Below are 20,765 nucleotides of genomic sequence, written 5' to 3' on the forward strand. Positions count from 1 at the left end.
TAGGGCCCGATATTTAGACGAGACAAGTATAATGCCGACGAGTCGAAGACGAGTCGCATTATACTTGGTCGAGTCTAAATATCGGACCCTATTGCTACGCTGAAAACACAATAGCGTTTATATAGCTATTCTGACATTAAATTCTGTGTTAGAATCATGTTTTTGTCAGCGACAAGTACCAGAATGGTCCATGTCGTTGAATGCAGACGACGGTTCCCTTTCCGCATGAAGCCACGGAAATAACCGAACATTGAAAAACCCACGGACATGTATTACGGAGAAAACTCGAGATAACCGGATGCTTAGCATTACGTCAATATGTTAGGAATCATAACGTATCATGCTTGCCTACGTAGATTGTATGTTCGAAAGTCTGACTTCTGTTGGGAATTCGCGTGGTGAAGACAGCGGTAAATCTGTAGATGATAAGAGAACAAGGATTGTCTCAGAAGAAACGACGAAATGTTTCAGACCGGTAACTTCATTTCAACATTGCACTATACAATGGACGTTCTATGTGACAGGAGAGTTTGCTGATTTTGTGTTAAACATTGGAGAGATCGTCTGCTAGAATCCGAGATAGGTCGCTTCAGATTGCAGCTTCTGGAAATTTGCAAGGTTTGTTGCCTGTTAAAGAACTGGATTTTACACGTAATGTAGGGCCTATGTCATGTACAGTAAGCAACAACAAAAACACACACAAAGCAAATGGCATCGTCTGTCGACTAGTCACAGAGTGACAGAAACAAACCTGGCGAGGTATGCGTGTACTTTATACACGTGGAAGAAACCGGAACCACGCGTCTTTGTTATTGCCGATATCGTTTGGATATCGGCAAAAATGGCCAACTTTTGTATCGTTATGCTTTGATGATCGGAAAAGGGATGTGTGAGACCATCCAATCACAGCCCCCGAATTCCCCCACGTGTCCATCAGAATAGCTATATATATATATATTTAACTTAAACAAAAAATAAAGAAAACAACTTTTCACGTCCCTTTGTTTCTCAGATCATTACAAAAACCTGTTCAACTTCAGTAAATGGCAGTATTTACTCCATACAATATGAAGACAATACAACTAATAATGTTAAAAAGAATTCCTCCGGCATCTTTTCCTATTGTATCACAGTCTGCTCACAGGAATTTTTCACAACTTGAATTCTTCTTATCACACTATAGTCACACCAGAAAATCTTCAGTCTTAAATTGAAGGGATCGATTCGAATCTGTCTCCCAGAGTCAACGTTCAGAGACTTATTAGCGGACAGAATCCTACCACCCTCATGTGCAAATGCATGCATGCTAAAAAACCTCAGACACATGAAAGATGCTGAGTTTCCAGTGAAAGGTTTCCTGTCAATCTCTAGGGACTCGGAACCACACATATACCTAGCATGCACACAAACCCTAGAAGACGGTATCTAAAGAAACAGCGTCCCATGGCAACAGCACACCTTATACAAGAATTAATGCCGGCTGCAGGAGGTAAAAGGAAGCACAGCTTGGGCGGATGAGACCCCCCTGCAGAAGAAGCTGTTTGGCGACCTGGTGGCCCTAAAGAAGACGGCAACATTCATGTGTGCCACAGGAGTGGACGTCTGAAAGAAGCGAAGCTAAACTCTCATCATACGTTGACCCTGAGACTAAAACGTTCAGAGATGCAGTAGAAGAAAATATCCTTGTTCTCTCTGAACAAAAATCTGCAAGATCACTTTGTATACGCGTACAGCATCTCATCATCCAGAATCTTCTTGTTTGCTTTCGGGCGTGATTTTCTGTAGACGTCTGGATCAGCCAAAATATCGGAGCTGACGGAAGAAGGTCGTTCCGTGACCTTTTGCTCTGCGGCCTTGATGACGGACTGTGCGTGCGGAGAGACAGAGTGAACGTCTCCACCGATCATGGCGGCCACGGCGAGAAACATCTGCCTCAGCTCCTCTAGAGTGTCGATTGTCTGGAAAGAGATTAAACGAGATCTTTTGGATTATTGTTATCAAGTTGACATAACATTCAAATTATGTTTGAAGGCAAAACATTAAACCAATCCAACAAGGATGAGTCAAATGCTCCAAGTTAAATCATCAGCGCTATAAAGATCTGCTTTGCTTAACCCAAAGGTTCACAAGAGATATACCATGAAAAAAAAATCAGTCAGACCATTATCACAAACATCTGTCCAAAACCCTCGAGCTCAGGTGTCGAACAGCCATTGAATGTTTGAGCTATAAATAGCTCAGTGCTCAAGGAAAATAACCGTTGAATAGCTGCTGTAACAAGAGGGACTACTATGTCAGCCTTACACAAATAATCATTGGATGCCATGTCTGAAGTTTGTAAGGTCCATTTGCTTAGAGAACATACATTAGGAGAAAGAAATCTCTTGCCGAACCTGGGATTCAAACTTGCTGATTCACCGGCCCCCAATACAGTGACAAAACACACCTTCAGATCAAGGTAAACTCTACCTGCTGGTCGATGATGAGATAGATCTCCCTGCTGTAGCAGTCTTCGTAGATCTTCCACTTGGATCTAACACTTCCCATCATTGAAGATACAACATGTAAACTATACCTGCTGGTTGATGATGAGATAGATCACCCTGCTGTAGCAGTCTTCGTAGATCTTCCACTTGGATCTAACACTTCCCATCATTGAAGATACAACATGTAAACCATACCTGCTGGTTGATGATGAGATAGATCTCTCTGCTGTAGCAGTCTTCGTAGATCTTCCACTTGGATCTAACACTTCCCATCATTGAAGATACAACATGTAAACCATACCTGCTGGTTGATGATGAGATAGATCTCTCTGCTGTAGCAGTCTTCATAGATCTTCCACTTGGATCTAACACTTCCCATCATTGAAGATACAACATGTAAACTATACCTGCTGGTTGATGATGAAATAGATCTCCCTGCTGTAGCAGTCTTCGTAGATCTTCCACTTGGATCTAACACTTCCCATCATTGAAGATACAACATGTAAACCATACCTGCTGGTTGATGATGAGATAGATCTCCATGCTGTAGCGGTCTTCGTAGATCTTCCACTTGGATCTAACACTTCCCATCATTGAAGATACAACATGTAAACCATACCTGCTGGTTGATGATGAGATAGATCTCTCTGCTGTAGCAGTCTTCGTAGATCTTCCACTTGGATCTAACACTTCCCATCATTGAAGATACAACATGTAAACTATACCTGCTGGTTGATGATGAGATAGATCTCTCTGCTGTAGCAGTCTTCGTAGATCTTCCACTTGGATCTAACACTTCCCATCATTGAAGATACAACATGTAAACCATACCTGCTGGTTGATGATGAGATAGATCTCCCTGCTGTAGCAGTCTTTGTATATCTTCCACTTGGATCTAACACTTCCCATCATTGAAGATACAACATGTAAACTATACCTGCTGGTTGATGATGAAATAGATCTCCCTGCTGTAGTGGTCTTCGTAGATATTTCACTTGAATCTAGCACTTTTCCAATATGTCGACAGTAACCTAACGGTCAAATAAACTGTACCTGCTGGTCGCATCCTGACCTCAGGTCAAAATGAGTTCGGCTCATTCTCTCCCTCACAGGATGCCTTGAGTTTCCTTGTCTGGCAAGGAAACCGATTTTTTTTACATATTTAGAGCTTTTTGTAATGTATTATTGATATAAGCAGATTCGCGATTGTCGATAATGATTTTTCATGGTGTTTTGTAATATTGCAAAGGAATTGATATGTAAGACAGTTTCAAGCGAGCTATTTTTCGCGGCTGTATTTACTGTGCAAACAACTCTAAATATGGCAAAAGTGTCACGTGATAATCACCGTTTGGTTTCGGCGCTCACTGGAGCAGACGATTTTTTCTGTAACCAGTTGACAGTGATGAAACCATATAATTATTACGGTCTCCTTCCGGCAGCAGTCCCAAAATTTCGACTTGTTTTGACCTTAGAACGATGTCTTTATCATAACTGTGAAGAACAGAATGGAGATCACTGTCGAAGTCGGTCAATCTGCAATCATTTTCGTCTCGCGAACACTGATCTCAAATTTAGATCAGTGCTCGCGAAAAACATATGGGAGATAACTCTGTATTCTTATTTTGATAGATTCGCGTAGGACTGTTGCGTCCGGTCAGAGAGATAACTGGCGATAGCCGTTGAGCGATGACTGATCAGAATGCTGCTGGTCGATGATGAGATAGATCTCCTTGCTGTAGCAGTACACTATGATCTAACAATTCCCATAATTAAAGATACAACACCTCAACAGTTACCTATAGGTCAAGTAAACTGTACCTGCTGGTCGATGATGAGATAGATCTCCCGGCTGTAGCGGTCCTTCTCGTAGATGGACTTGAGCTTTCCCCCCACGTAGTCGTCCATGGACCAGGCCAGCATGGAGGTGCGCCACTCAGACACCTGTCCCGCTTTCTGGATCAGGGCCGCCGTCATCTTGTGGACCAGGTTCATGTCCATGGGGTTCTGGGAGAAAAAACAACGTAGGACTGATTATGACACTTGTGTAAATCAACAGAAGGAAGACATGGGTCTTTACTCCCCCCGGTATAGGGGTGTGTATAGGATTCGGTCGATGTGTTTGTTTGTGTGTTTGTGTGTTTGTGTTCGCATATAGATCTCAAGAATGAACGGACCGATCGTCACCAAACTTGGTGAACACGTTCTATACATTCCTGAGACGGTCCTTACAAAAATTGGGACCAGTCAAACACACGGCTAGGGAGTTATTGGTGGATTAAGATTCTACAAGGACTTATAGAGGGACATATTAATGGTCAAAGGGAAATAACCTTCTCAGTTGGTGGCAGTGAGGATGGTAAGGACGGGGGTGTTTTTCCTACCTCGGAGGAATTTCTTGTTTTAATTGACTTGCGGATGTGTGTGTGTGTGTCAATGTGAGTGTGTGTGTGTGTTAAAGGTGAGGCTTGAAGTCGTTGTGGAAAGGTAAATCATGCAGAAAAAAAGACCCATGTAGGTCTACAGAGGTTATGAGGACTCAGGACTCTGAGTAGAAATCTGATGTGTGTTCTAATTAGATGTGCGATACTTTGTGATTCCACTTTAAATTAAAAACATATTTTCTACTCTCTTATTTCAACCTTGTCATCCATCAAACTTTGAAGTTTCACCGATGCACATGATATAAAGGGCTGGACCTGTGTTCCACCCAAACAGGAGAGAACAAACCGCAGGGTCTGATTCGTTGAAATAACAACAAATCTCAATTTCAACCAATCCAACCCCGGGACTGACCCCCACCCAGTTGGTAACTTTATCGTGCACCTCAGCCCCGGGTTCCAACCCCCCGCCCCACTCCTTGCCCAGCAAAGCTACCTTTTTTCTCAAGGAGAAACCCAAAATATCCCTTTCAATGGTTATAAATAATGTTTAAGAGTCCCCCCTCCACTGTTCCTCTGCCCCATTTTGGAAGCCCCTCCCTCCAGAACTGTCACACACAGGACCAAACTCAGTCATCAAAACACTCACCGCATTCTCCCCTTGCGACACAGCCCCTTCCCTCCAGCTCATCACACTCACCGCATTCTCCCCTTACGACTCAGCCCCTCCCCTTCCCTCCAGCTCATCACACTCACCGCATTCTCCCCTTGCGACGCAGCCTCTTCCCTTCCCTCCAGCTCGTCCCACTCCCCTTGCTGGTCAGGGCTGCCCTGGCCGGAGAACTGACGGTACTCCAGGGCCAGAAGGGTCAGATCTTGAAGAGACTCACACAGAGACGCTACGTAAGCTGCCTGTCCCGCGATACTGTTGTACAGTCGCCACGCCTCCCCTGCTGCAGCCCCTACTCCTTCCTGTCAAAATCACAAAACATCATCTCAAAACTGATACTTTCAGAAACAACAACATTATTATTTGAGATTGTTAGCAAGTGTGTTTAGAAATCTTTGCCTTTCAGAAAGATTGTGCTTTTGTTTGGAAAAAAAGGAGAAGTTCTACTGTGGGAAAGATTGCGTGTGAAATCAGCTACCTTTTCTTTTAATTAGTTACACATCATATATTTCTAATTTGAGAAATAGGCAATGTTTATTGAAAGGTGGTTGTTTTCCAGAGATTGTCGCCAGGGCAGGTTTGATGATACAGTGGTCGCCGGTTAATATGACCAGCCGCGTATTATGACCAATTTTACCCGGTCCGGAATTGTCCTTCTTTGTTATGTATTAGAAAAATCCGCTTAATATGACCACAACGCCGCTTAATATTTATTGCCACATTGTTTCAAGAAAATGGCAACAAGTTCACATCTTTTTCAGTTTGAAATCAATTTGGGGGAAAAAATACATACGATTTTTTGAAAAAGGCAAAAAGGCGTGCGATATTTTCTTTCTTTTTCGTGAATGAAACTAAAGTGATCAGTGATCAGTGCTCAGTGATCTCTAATGTCGCGATCATTATTCTCTCTCTTTTTTTTCCCGAGACTGAGCGTCATAAAAATGGCAAAAAAGCGTGCGATCTTTTCATTATTTCCCGTGAATAAATCTAAAGTGATCACGAACATTATTCTCTCTCTTTTTGGCAAAGTCGCGGCTACAACATGGAGAAGTTTGGAGCCTTTGACAATGAAGTGAAGGATCTCCTCTGGTCTAGCACCAACACACAGACCAACATCCGTGATTTTTTCCAGGCCCCTAAGTTGCATAAGTACCTTGGTCATGAGAGCTTTGAGCAGAACGTAGCGATGCACGGAGAACCAGTCGGCGGCGTCACGAGCACGCATTATTTCGTCGTCAATGTGATGTCCCACAGTGCGATTGTTTGGATCGCTGCATGGGTTGCCTCCCCTGGGCACGCCATCGTTCTGGTAGTGAAAGGCTGCCTGGGAAAAGAAGACGTAGATTTTCAGTGCACAGTGGTACCTGTTCTGTGGTGCCCCTCTCAATAAAGGACACCTTCTGATGTCCCTTTATCAATTATCTTGACTAAAACAGTGCTTCCCGTTATGACAGGCCTTCTGTAGCAACACTTGTGGCTGGTCCCAATTAGGGTGTCCTTTCATTGCAGGTACCACTGTACTTTACGACAGGCCTTCTGTAGCAACACTTGTGGCTGGTCCCAATTAGGCTGTCCTTTCATTGCAGGTACCACTGTACTTTACGACAGGCCTTCTGTAGCAACACTTGTGGCTGGTCCCAATTAGGGTGTCCTTTCATTGCAGATAGCACTGTACTTTACGACAGGCCTTCTGTAGCAACACTTGTGGCTGGTCCCAATTAGGGTGTCCTTTCATTGCAGGTACCACTGTACTTTACGACAGGCCTTCTGTAGCAACACTTGTGGCTGGTCCCAATTAGGGTGTCCTTTCATTGCAGATAGCACTGTACTTTAGGACAGGCCTTCTGTAGCTACACTTGTGGCGGGTCCCAATTAGGGTGTCCTTTCATTGCAGATAGCACTGTACTTTACGACAGGCCTTCTGTAGCAACACTTGTGGCGGGTCCCAATTAGGGTGTCCTTTCATTGCAGATAGCACTGTACTTTACGACAGGCCTTCTGTAGCAACACTTGTGGCTGGTCCCAATTAGGGTGTCCTTTCATTGCAGATAGCACTGTACTTTACGACAGGCCTTCTGTAGCAACACTTGTGGCTGGTCCCAATTAGGGTGTCCTTTCATTGCAGATAGCACTGTACTTTACGACAGGCCTTCTGTAGCAACACTTGTGGCTGGTCCCAATTAGGGTGTCCTTTCATTGCAGGTACCACTGTACTTTACGACAGGCCTTCTGTAGCAACACTTGTGGCTGGTCCCAATTAGGGTGTCCTTTCAATGCAGGTAGCACTGTACTTTACGACAGGCCTTCTGTAGCAACACTTGTGGCTGGTCCCAATTAGGGTGTCCTTTCAATGCAGGTAGCACTGTACGGGTGTTGTTAGTGACAAGATGAGTGGGCGGTGTTGTGTGTGTATGTGTGCGTGGGTGCGTGTGCATGCGAACGTGCTTGCGTGCGTGCGTGTGTGTGTGGGGGTTTATCTGTCAGTGTATGTGTGTATAGGTATACTGCGCATGCATATGCTTGTGTTTGTTTGTGGATCCGTGTGTTAATTGTACAATAGTGTGTGTACATGTAGATATTTGACACACATGCAAATGTAACCAGGAGTAACTTTGTTTTCGGTTACAAAACTTTTACACAAATGTTACCACATTAATGCCTCAACAAATGTTCAAGTAAAGAAATACCTTACCCTTTCTTTGGTGAAGAAGAATGTTTCATAGAACATGGTGGGGTTGTGTGCGAAGTAGCGGTTATTTCTGCACATAGTTAAAGTAGCTGACAATGAAATTAGTATTGACAGCAAATATACACTGACATTTTGCAATTATACAATTAACACATACAGTTATTACACACATGTAAAGCTTGCTGCTGCTGAAACTAGACAAGTTCTTAAATGTTTGGCTGAAATCTGCTCTTTGACAGCTTGTACATAAATGTTCAACACATGCTAGTCCACCCAAGTGGGTTTTCTATTTCTAGAACAAACTCACCCACAGACAGACAGACAGACACACACACCCACACACACACACAATATGCCCACATGCCAATACACACACACACACACAATATGCCTACACACACACACACACAGAATATGCCCACATCCCGATACACACACACACAATATGCCTACATGTCTACACACACACACACACAGAATATGCCCACATGCCGATATACACACACACAATATGTCCACATGCCGATATACACACACACAATATGTCCACATGCCTACATACACACACACACACACAATATGCCCACATGCCGATATACACACACACAATATGCCCACATACACATACCCACACAGTATGCCCGTACACACACACACACACACATACGCACACACACATCCCCACACACACACAATAGGCCCACATGCCTACATGTATACTCACACTCAGACTAGTCGACAAACATGTGCAGAGATAAGCCTTGTGTGAGCAATTGGCCTAAATGTCACGCCGGAAAGCAATTGCCTCAATGTCTCCAAGTGAAACAACTCTGTCACAATCCGTACACACCCAACAGAGTTCCCTGCATCCACCAATTATATGTGATGCTGTGTGCAGCCTATATTAAGGATGTCCTTTCTGAAGACAAAGGGAACTTACTCCATGCTGTCATCAGTGATGAAGTGGAGGAGGAAGTGTTTGCGGACCATCAGGTAACGCCAGCCCTCCGTCTGAATGTAGGCCTGAGATAGAGATACATTTCAATAAAAAAATGTACACAAGTTTAACTTAATTAGTTCATTAACAAGTTTACTCCTTTTTGTGTGTTAATAGTAAAAAATGAACAGAGTGTTTTTGTTAACTGTCATTTAGAATTTTGCACAGTGGAGAACAAACTGCACGCAAGTTTCCTTATTAGGTTCCTGGCCTTTACTCTTGTCTGATAATACGAGGACACTGTTGATATAGTAAAGTAGAGAGAGGGAGAGACAGAGACAGAGACAGAGAGACATTTACTGCCATAATTAATTAGATCCAGATTTGTTTCGGGTACTAGCAATCCCCCATCAAGCCCAAAACTGGAAGCCAATGTTCATGATGCTATGCCTTTTTTACTTTTTTTATTTACATGTATAAAGAAAACCAAAACTCACCGTCATGTAGATCGGGGCTCTTTGTGGCTACTCATGGTGCATCTTCGCTTCTACACATAAGCTGTGATGTTTCTTCATGCTGTCTTCCCAAAACCAACAAACCTTAATTCTCATTGCCTCCAAGCCCTGCCTCCCCCTCCCTCCCCCTCCCTCCAATTGAACAAAACAATATCAAATAACCAAAGGGAAGGAAGCGTTCTTTATGCAGACGACATGTCTTAACTTCCCTTTGGTTATTTGATATCTTAACAACGCTCTGCCTCATTTCGTTTAAGATTAAAACAATACAAAATAAAGATCACTCACCGTCATGTAGATGGGTTCTTTGCGTGCACTCATCATCTCCATCTCTAGCCAGAAGCCGTTTCGGATGTTGATGATGGTTTCCCATGACCAGCGAACCTTCTCGTTGCCCATAGTCACTCCCACAACAGGGTAGTAAGCCGTTTCTATCAACTCCGCCACATGCGCTTGCACTGTGAACGTTCACAAGCTATGGTAAAAATTGTATTCATGGCTGTTCATGCCTTTGTGTTTGGCCTATGCAGTGGTACTTATTTCTTTTACATCGTTTTTTTCCTGCTGCTGTTTACTATCATACTGATCAAAACTGAATTGTTTTTAAAGCAAGGTATATATTCAAAATGATTTTCCCCATTTCATGAGAATTAAAAAAAAAAACTTAAAGTAAATAATTTTGTTAAAACTGAGATTGGTTGCTGATTTAGGTATATGTAGGAAACTCCAATGCACAAACTGGATTCAGGGTTTAATTCTAGCTTTGCTTTGATCTTAGAGAATGTAAGATTATTACCAGAATACAACATTCATTTTTTGCCATTAACCGAGCAAAGCCTAGCTTTTATGTGTGTAAATAAGTAACCAGTAAGTTAATTTACTTAAACTCAATTAGATTTAAAACAAATGTTGATCATGGTTAGGTCATGAAAACTGAAGTGCAGCGAACGGCCACAGGAACAATTAAGTGCGAATAAGCAAAAACACATACACCCCACTGAAAACCAAGTGAAATCTCGATCATGTCAATCAATCAATCAATATGAGGCTAATATCGCGCGTATTCCGTGGGTACAGTTCTAAGCGCAGGGATTTATTTTTTTATTTTTTAAAATTTTTATTTTATGCAATTTATATCGCGCACATATTCAAGGCGCAGGGATTTATTTATGCCGTGTGAGAGACAGAGATCTAAATCAGACATCCAGTTAGATCTAATGTGTTTAAATTGCTCATCATTCTGAATTAGTAAAGTGTGCAAGTGAGTAGAACTGACAGACACAGACTTCTGCTCTGGTGTGAGAATGTTATGGGCACAATATTTTGTTTCAACACGATGTCAAAATGGTCTCCTCTCAGGCTGTTGATAAAACTGGTTATTGTTGTCATGCTGTGAGATTAACAAACATTATCACACAAAAAACATTACAAATACACCAGAATGTTACTAATGCTGTACATTATGAGTGCAATACTGAAAATAATGTTGCTCATTTCACATCAAAATGAGAAATAAAATGTCACTGTCTATCCAAATTCATGCTGAAATTTTTACTTGCATTTGATTTCACTCAGTGATTTCTTTCATTCAAAATTAAGCGCTTATATGAACATGAAGTCAAACCGCCACAAACTAAACAGCCAAAACAATTACTCTCTTCAAAATCAAAACTTCAAGGTTGTAAAAGCATTCAAAAGTATCTTTAAGACCTCCAAGAATCTGAGAAAATCGGGTCTTAAAAAGGAGGGAGTCTTAAAATCGGGGTCATTTTACAGAGGATGGTTATGAAGAGAACATCTGAAAAATCAGGGTCTTATAAGGGAGGTAAGTGTGCCGCATGTACATATATCAAAGCATTACTCAAACTTTCAAACATTACAACTCAACACTGTGCTGAGACAGCACAAATAAAGACAACGCAAACCAACACAGAATCCAGTGCGCATGGTATCCGAAATGATCTCACCCATTCTGCCGAAGAGCTGTCTGGCGTCGGCCTCGCAGCCCAGCGGTCCCTGTATGTAGTAGTGCTCGTGGAGGTCCATGGACTGCATGTACGGCATCAGCTTTCCGTACAGAGTGCTTGGCGCCACCATTCCAAGACATATTCCCACCTGTTGGGGAGAAAACATTCACATCATCAATCTGCCATTCCTCATGAGGAGGTCGAGTACGGCTGCCTGCATGGTTGAGTCCTGTTTGAAAATAATAATAATAATAATAATAATGACAGCTTATATAGCGCGAACCACAGTAATCTATGCTCTCCGTGCTTTACATATTGACTATGAATAAAAAATACTATTTAACGTAACATTAAATACATATAGATTCTAGCAAAATGGTTGTACATGTACATGTCTTCTTCTTCTTCTTCTTCAGCGTTCCAGATTTGTCTGGTTACGTGTGAGCTCGTTTGCCCATTTGGGTTCCCCACACTATACTCTGAGAGCATAGTCAGCTTCACTCCGCTTTCGTTGAGTAGGCATGCTGGGTATTTTCGTGTTTCTTTAACCCACCGAACTCTGACATGGATTACAGGATCTTTTCCGTGCGCACTTGGTCTTGTGCTTGCGTGTACACACGAAGGGGGTTAAGTCACTAGCAGGTCTGCACATAAGTTGACCTGGGAGATCGGAAAAATCTCCACTCTTAACCCACCAGGCGGCAGCGACCGGGATTCGAACTCACGACCTCCCGATTAGGAGGCCGACGTCTTACCACCACACCACTGCGTCCGTCGTACATGTCTTCAAAGGGGTGATTCCACTGTGGACGTATGCGGCAGTCCAACAAATACGACTGTTGCCCGATATTAATTGGGCGAAGTCGACTTCGCAAAGTCATCTTTGGGCTCATTATGTGGAAAGTTGGCTCCATAAGCCTTCCCCTGGTTGTAGACCAGGCAGGACGTGAATCTTCCCCTGGTTGTAGACCAGGCAGGACGTGAATCTTCCCCTGGTTGTAGACCAGGCAGGACGTGAATCTTCCCCTGGTTGTAGACCAGGCAGGACGTGAATCTTCCCCTGGTTGTAGACCAGGCAGGACGTGAATCTTCCCCTGGTTGTAGACCAGGCAGGACGTGAATCTTCCCCTGGTTGTAGACCAGGCAGGACGTGAATCTTCCCCTGGTTGTAGACCAGGCAGGACGTGAATCTTTCCCTGGTTGTAGACCAGGCAGGACGTGAATCTTCCCCTGGTTGTAGACCAGGCAGGACGTGAATCTTCCCCTGGTTGTAGACCAGGCAGGACGTGAATCTTCCCCTGGTTGTAGACCAGGCAGGACGTGAATCTTCCCCTGGTTGTAGACCAGGCAGGACGTGAATCTTCCCCTGGTTGTAGACCAGGCAGGACGTGAATCTTCCCCTGGTTGTAGACCAGGCAGGGCGTGAATCTTCCCCTGGTTGTAGACCAGGCAGGGCGTGAATCTTCCCCTGGTTGTAGACCAGGCAGGACGTGAATCTTCCCCTGGTTGTAGACCAGGCAGGACGTGAATCTTCCCCTGGTTGTAGACCAGGCAGGACGTGAATCTTCCCCTGGTTGTAGACCAGGCAGGACGTGAATCTTCCCCTGGTTGTAGACCAGGCAGGACGTGAATCTTCCCCTGGTTGTAGACCAGGCAGGACGTGAATCTTCCCCTGGTTGTAGACCAGGCAGGGCGTGAATCTTCCCCTGGTTGTAGACCAGGCAGGGCGTGAATCTTCCCCTGGTTGTAGACCAGGCAGGACGTGAATCTTCCCCTGGTTGTAGACCAGGCAGGACGTGAATCTTCCCCTGGTTGTAGACCAGGCAGGGCGTGAATCTTCCCCTGGTTGTAGACCAGGCAGGACGTGAATCTTCCCCTGGTTGTAGACCAGGCAGGACGTGAATCTTCCCCTGGTTGTAGACCAGGCAGGACGTGAATCTTCCCCTGGTTGTAGACCAGGCAGGACGTGAATCTTCCCCTGGTTGTAGACCAGGCAGGACGTGAATCTTCCCCTGGTTGTAGACCAGGCAGGACGTGAATCTTCCCCTGGTTGTAGACCAGGCAGGACGTGAATCTTCCCCTGGTTGTAGACCAGGCAGGACGTGAATCTTCCCCTGGTTGTAGACCAGGCAGGACGTGAATCTTCCCCTGGTTGTAGACCAGGCAGGACGTGAATCTTCCCCTGGTTGTAGACCAGGCAGGACGTGAATCTTCCCCTGGTTGTAGACCAGGCAGGACGTGAATCTTCCCCTGGTTGTAGACCAGGCAGGACGTGAATCTTCCCCTGGTTGTAGACCAGGCAGGACGTGAATCTTCCCCTGGTTGTAGACCAGGCAGGACGTGAATCTTCCCCTGGTTGTAGACCAGGCAGGACGTGAATCTTCCCCTGGTTGTAGACCAGGCAGGACGTGAATCTTCCCCTGGTTGTAGACCAGGCAGGACGTGAATCTTCCCCTGGTTGTAGACCAGGCAGGACGTGAATCTTCCCCTGGTTGTAGACCAGGCAGGACGTGAATCTTCCCCTGGTTGTAGACCAGGCAGGACGTGAATCTTCCCCTGGTTGTAGACCAGGCAGGACGTGAATCTTCCCCTGGTTGTAGACCAGGCAGGACGTGAATCTTCCCCTGGTTGTAGACCAGGCAGGACGTGAATCTTCCCCTGGTTGTAGACCAGGCAGGACGTGAATCTTCCCCTGGTTGTAGACCAGGCAGGACGTGAATCTTCCCCTGGTTGTAGACCAGGCAGGACGTGAATCTTCCCCTGGTTGTAGACCAGGCAGGACGTGAATCTTCCCCTGGTTGTAGACCAGGCAGGACGTGAATCTTCCCCTGGTTGTAGACCAGGCAGGACGTGAATCTTCCCCTGGTTGTAGACCAGGCAGGACGTGAATCTTCCCCTGGTTGTAGACCAGGCAGGACGTGAATCTTCCCCTGGTTGTAGACCAGGCAGGACGTGAATCTTCCCCTGGTTGTAGACCAGGCAGGACGTGAATCTTCCCCTGGTTGTAGACCAGGCAGGACGTGAATCTTCCCCTGGTTGTAGACCAGGCAGGACGTGAATCTTCCCCTGGTTGTAGACCAGGCAGGACGTGAATCTTTCCCTGGTTGTAGACCAGGCAGGACGTGAATCTTCCCCTGGTTGTAGACCAGGCAGGACGTGAATCTTCCCCTGGTTGTAGACCAGGCAGGACGTGAATCTTCCCCTGGTTGTAGACCAGGCAGGACGTGAATCTTCCCCTGGTTGTAGACCAGGCAGGACGTGAATCTTCCCCTGGTTGTAGACCAGGCAGGACGTGAATCTTCCCCTGGTTGTAGACCAGGCAGGACGTGAATCTTCCCCTGGTTGTAGACCAGGCAGGACGTGAATCTTCCCCTGGTTGTAGACCAGGCAGGACGTGAATCTTCCCCTGGTTGTAGACCAGGCAGGACGTGAATCTTCCCCTGGTTGTAGACCAGGCAGGACGTGAATCTTCCCCTGGTTGTAGACCAGGCAGGACGTGAATCTTCCCCTGGTTGTAGACCAGGCAGGACGTGAATCTTCCCCTGGTTGTAGACCAGGCAGGACGTGAATCTTCCCCTGGTTGTAGACCAGGCAGGACGTGAATCTTCCCCTGGTTGTAGACCAGGCAGGACGTGAATCTTCCCCTGGTTGTAGACCAGGCAGGACGTGAATCTTCCCCTGGTTGTAGACCAGGCAGGACGTGAATCTTCCCCTGGTTGTAGACCAGGCAGGACGTGAATCTTCCCCTGGTTGTAGACCAGGCAGGACGTGAATCTTCCCCTGGTTGTAGACCAGGCAGGACGTGAATCTTCCCCTGGTTGTAGACCAGGCAGGACGTGAATCTTCCCCTGGTTGTAGACCAGGCAGGACGTGAATCTTCCCCTGGTTGTAGACCAGGCAGGACGTGAATCTTCCCCTGGTTGTAGACCAGGCAGGACGTGAATCTTCCCCTGGTTGTAGACCAGGCAGGACGTGAATCTTCCCCTGGTTGTAGACCAGGCAGGACGTGAATCTTCCCCTGGTTGTAGACCAGGCAGGACGTGAATCTTCCCCTGGTTGTAGACCAGGCAGGACGTGAATCTTCCCCTGGTTGTAGACCAGGCAGGACGTGAATCTTCCCCTGGTTGTAGACCAGGCAGGACGTGAATCTTCCCCTGGTTGTAGACCAGGCAGGACGTGAATCTTCCCCTGGTTGTAGACCAGGCAGGACGTGAATCTTCCCCTGGTTGTAGACCAGGCAGGACGTGAATCTTCCCCTGGTTGTAGACCAGGCAGGACGTGAATCTTCCCCTGGTTGTAGACCAGGCAGGACGTGAATCTTCCCCTGGTTGTAGACCAGGCAGGACGTGAATAAATAATCTCTCATGATCTAAATTAAAATAATCAAACAAAACAACAACAAAACTTTTGGCTCATTTAAGGAAGGCCGTTACCCGGTAGGGTCCCTTCCTGTGGATGTAGTTCTTGTTGACAAGGTACTCCTCTATGCGCTGGGACACCGGCACGAAGGCTCCCGCGTCCACCATGCTCAGCGACGTCTCCGGGCCTGAAAACCAACAACGAATTAGATGCTATGTTTTTATCTTATTAGCAGGCATCTATTGTAGCAATCCACACAAGAAAGGCGAATCTCTGGGCCTGAAGGAATCAGATGTTATGCTTTAATCTTATTCAGGCACCTGCTTTAGCGATCTACACAAGAAAAGCAACTCCTTTGGCCCAACTGTCGATTCTCATGAACACTCCATTCCATTTTTGTATATCGATTTCAAAATTTGAAGCAAATAGACAGTGCTAATGTTCCAAGTCAAGCATAAAATAACAAGAAAAGTTACTTTATATATGAGTTGTTCTTCAGTACTGGTGACAGAAAGGGGGAAAAGTGGTCAAAATTCAAATCTCTAGTTTTGCTTTTGAAATATAACTTTTCATCAAGCAGAAACACTGTAGTATCTGATTTACAAAAGAAAAAATCACTGGTTTACATGGTTCTTACATAATCTTACTTTTAAAGCTGGTTTTTGTGTGTCTGTGTGTGTGTTTGTAAGATAACGACAGACTCCAAAACGGCTGCACCGACTGAGACGGGAATTGCAGAGAATGTTCTTTTCCACTCGAGTCGTGTCATAGTGTACTTTTGGAATAACAAATTTGAAAGGATTCTGTAAAAGAAACGGGGGAAAACATTTGACATCCTATGAGCTATCGAGGATCCTCGACGTCAAGGCTCTCGAAACTTGGTCTCGGTAACAAAGACAATTCTGTGACGTCACGCTCAGTCTCTCTCTCTCTCTCTCTCTCTCTCTCTCTCTCTCTCTCTCTTTCTCTCTCTCTTTCTCTCACTTTCTCTCTCCGTCAGTCTTGCCGCAAGCGAAAGACGTGTACGTACAAATAACTCTCTCTTCTCTGTGCGGGTTATTGAATACAAGTCGTGAAATACGAACGCGCCGCAGCGCGTGTAAACATACACGTGTGTGTCAGTGTGTGTGTGTGTGTGTGTGTGCGTGTGTGTGTGTGTGTGTGTGTGTGTGTGTGAGTGTGTGTGTGTGTGCGTGTATGTGTGTGTGCGTGTATGTGTGTGTGTGTGTGTGTGTGTATGTGTGTGTGTGTGTGTGTGTGTGTGTGTGTGTGTGTAAGCGTCCGAACCTACTAGAGGGATTCCTGGGCATGTGCCCCCCCCTCTTCCCGGAAAATGTTGATAAAAACAAGGAAATTGGAGCAATCTGGTGCAATCTAAGACAAAGCAAAAAAACCACGCCCGGAAACAGATCATTAAAGGCACAGTAAGCCTCCCGTAAACCATCACAGATACGGTCAGGCTTTTACACACAGTACAAACACCCTTTCATTTAAACACTCACCGATTGAGAACATCCTAGGTGCCCTCCGTAAAGAGCGAACAATTTTCAAAGAATTTATTTTTGCGTGGTTTATCTTACCCCTGAGCCATCGTGAACCCGTGTGATCCAGTTTCCCTTTTTCACCATGTAGTCGTCAGTTAGTCATTTGAATGCGACTCGATGTGAGCTTATCTACAATAGCACGTTTTTATGCACGAAACAAACGGCTGTGGTTCACAAGAACTCTAGCGATGGCTTTTGACTGTTGAGAGGAACGGCGATATGTACTGATAAACCGTCGTCTGCTACGACCCTTGCGTGACCCTGCTTCCGGGCTTTTCTGAATGAGACCCGAAGGGAAGTAACTCATTTTTGACAATCTGCAAAATTAATTCTTTAAAAATTGCTCGCTCTTTACGTAGGGCACCTAGGATGTTCCCGTTTGGTGAGCGTTCAAATGGAAGGGTGTTTGTACTGTGTGTACTATAAAAGCCTGACAGTAGTTTATGGGAGGCTTACTGTCCGGGCGTGATTTCCGGTATTGAATATTCATAACAGCCAGCATCAAAACGAGGCACCATTATTGGTAAAGGCTAAGTCCACGAAAATAAATTCTTTGAAAATTTCTCACGCTCGACAGAAAGCAGCCAGTATGTTCCCGTTCGGTGAGCGTTCAAATGGAAGTATGCTTGTACTGTATGTAGACGCTCGGGGAGCTCTGTGATGGTTTACGGGAGGCTTACTGTGCCTTTAATATAGTCGTAAAAACCGTCAGGGATCCTTTTGGGTGATCTTAGTGGGCATGTGGTCTTTATGGACAGGTGGTCTGAAAGGAAGGTCGACAGTACAACCTGTTTTGGATGAACGTATTCGTCTTTGCACAATGATCTAAAAGTAACCAACCCACATTTTGTAACTGAAGGAGATCACTGATTTAATTACTGCACACTGGGATGAGTTTTGACACTACCAGTATCATGAATTATCGACCTTATATTCTACAAACACACACACGCACACACACACGCACACACACACACACACACACTGACACACACACACACACTGACATACACACAGTCACACACACACACACACACACACACACACACACACACACACACACACACACACACACACCCACGCACACGCACACAAAGAAACACATTCATCCTCTGTGAAATGCACAAACACCGCCACAAACACAATAGACACTCATATGCTGATTAAACGTATAAATAACCGGCCAAACAAACAATTCCTCTTGTGAAATGCCAAAATCTGAAGGATAGCCTAATTTCAATTTGTGTGTTTTGTCCAGTTTGTGGTAAGTTTATAACATGTGAAATTCATGACCTTGTTCCATCTTTGAGTGTACTGCCTCATCACGCACTTTCCTTAGTCGCACTGGGCACACCCCCCCCCCAAAAAAAAAAGAAGGAGATTCGGCCCTCTTTCTGAGCTTTCTCAGATATATACTCGAAGTACATTCAGCGAATTTATGTTGCCAAATATAATAGATCATAGATCAACATTTCACTACACGGATCGAATAATGCACAGTCGAAATAGATGTGACTTTCACACTGCCGAAGACTACCAGCAAGTAGCAGACATAAAACAGAGAATAACAGATCTAAAAAATAGACAAATAAATTAGATCCGTTACAGCGATTCGCTTAAGAAGTTACCACGGTTATTCGTCTTCAGTTATTTCCCCTGCAATAAGTTTCCTTGCAGTCGCGAAGATTTTTCGAGTCGTCTCAGTCAATGAAGCACGGTAAGTTCTATGCTGACAAAAGTCCCTTTCGGTCAACACGACGATTGACTTAATTTATGAGCCCAAAGGTAACAATATCGACAAGAATGTACGCATTTGACATTAAATGAAACATTCATAGAAAGTTTCCAACTCACCAGATCTCCCAAAGAGCCGTCATTCTTGAAAAAACGATGATTTTAATCAGACAGGTATCGGAAACAAGCCTAGGTCACCTGCGTTATTCCTTCCAAGGCGACGTGACGGCGCCACATTTGTTTGTTTATGGCTGTTTATCGCGAAACAACACAGTTGAAATTTGTGTGTAAAATACCACAAATTTGTGGTGAATCAGTTCGTCATCTGCGTTTCGATTGTAATTAAGTCAGATTGGAGTTACTTTGAATCGAAGGCGAGGGTAACCTGCGTTATTTGTGGGACATCGTGAACAAATTTGATTGCAATATTTTATACAGAAAGTAAATTTCAATGATTCTGGCTCAGACTTGTAGATCTGTTATGCAGTGTGTTGGTAGTGTATCTGCTTTTCTGCTATGAAGCTCATTTGGAGTGATACGCTGATCGAAGTGGGGTACCCTATGTGGGACATCAGCCGTATGCAGATTACGCCTCAGAACACTCTCGCATTTCACAAAGACAACAATAATTTGCAACATTTCAAGAACTGCATCAGTTTTATTAGATACTATTTCAACAACAACAGCACAAACACGACTATTATCAACAACACAGAACGGGAGGTAAGTCTTCAAAGACGCACCAAGTGTGCGTTCCCGTTTTTGGACGCCATTTTTGCTGGCATTTTCACAGTAAATCTTAATATTTCCATATCTATTGAATGATTTTGGTATTTTCTTTGATTGTGCCGATTCTCCTATCTCTCTGGCATGTACTGGGTGCTTTGTGACCAGTTTCTCCCCTAGACTGTATTGAAAAATGCGTCCGTGTGAGCTGACCCCCACTTGTGACCAGTAGCAAAGAACAACTCATGTACGTATTATAAAAAATATATCTGAGTAAACTTTTCATGGTGATGTTTTGCTTACTTCGACTTGAGTTGCTATGACTGAGTGACTTTTTTTGGGGGGTGGGGGGAACAATCTTTTAGATGTTTGGATGAGAACCGTTTTCTAAACGCCTACCTTGATCCCTGCTTCAATGAACAATATCCCTTATCCTACCATTTAAATATTGTCATCCAGCCATGTGTCGATCCTCAAACTCATCAGGTATACCTATAGTTCACAGGTCTCAAGCTGTCATTGTTATAAGTTGGAGGGTGGGTGGGTGGTCAACTCTTTTGACTTAAAAAGCTGCATCTGACCTGACCTGTAGAGAATGTCATAAATTGGCTCTATGTGTTTTGATCACTTAGCTTCCCTGAGGAGGCATGTACATTCAAACCTGGCCTGGCGACCACCTCACAATAACAACCACCTGCCCTGGCAACCTCCTCACAATAACAACCACTTGCCCTGGCGACCACCTCACAATAACAAC

General features: G+C 44.8%; 1 protein-coding gene across 1 annotated transcript in view; it reads right to left on the bottom strand.

Moving 5' to 3' along the window:
* Positions 1–349: 349 nt before the first annotated feature.
* Positions 350–20,765, bottom strand: part of LOC138975103 (uncharacterized) — a 57,896-nt gene continuing 37,480 nt past the window's right edge. Inside the window, exons 23-31 of the mRNA XM_070347756.1 lie at positions 16,079–16,191; positions 11,646–11,793; positions 9,967–10,136; positions 9,167–9,249; positions 8,230–8,296; positions 6,691–6,861; positions 5,624–5,839; positions 4,308–4,493; positions 350–1,958 (exon numbers count right to left, since the gene is read on the bottom strand). Coding sequence (XP_070203857.1) covers positions 1,713–1,958; positions 4,308–4,493; positions 5,624–5,839; positions 6,691–6,861; positions 8,230–8,296; positions 9,167–9,249; positions 9,967–10,136; positions 11,646–11,793; positions 16,079–16,191 — 1,400 coding nt within the window. The 3' untranslated portion in view covers positions 350–1,712. The remainder of the gene's footprint in view (positions 1,959–4,307; positions 4,494–5,623; positions 5,840–6,690; positions 6,862–8,229; positions 8,297–9,166; positions 9,250–9,966; positions 10,137–11,645; positions 11,794–16,078; positions 16,192–20,765) is intronic.

This window comes from Littorina saxatilis, linkage group LG9 (genome assembly GCF_037325665.1).
Source record: "Littorina saxatilis isolate snail1 linkage group LG9, US_GU_Lsax_2.0, whole genome shotgun sequence".
NCBI lineage: Eukaryota > Metazoa > Mollusca > Gastropoda > Littorinimorpha > Littorinidae > Littorina > Littorina saxatilis.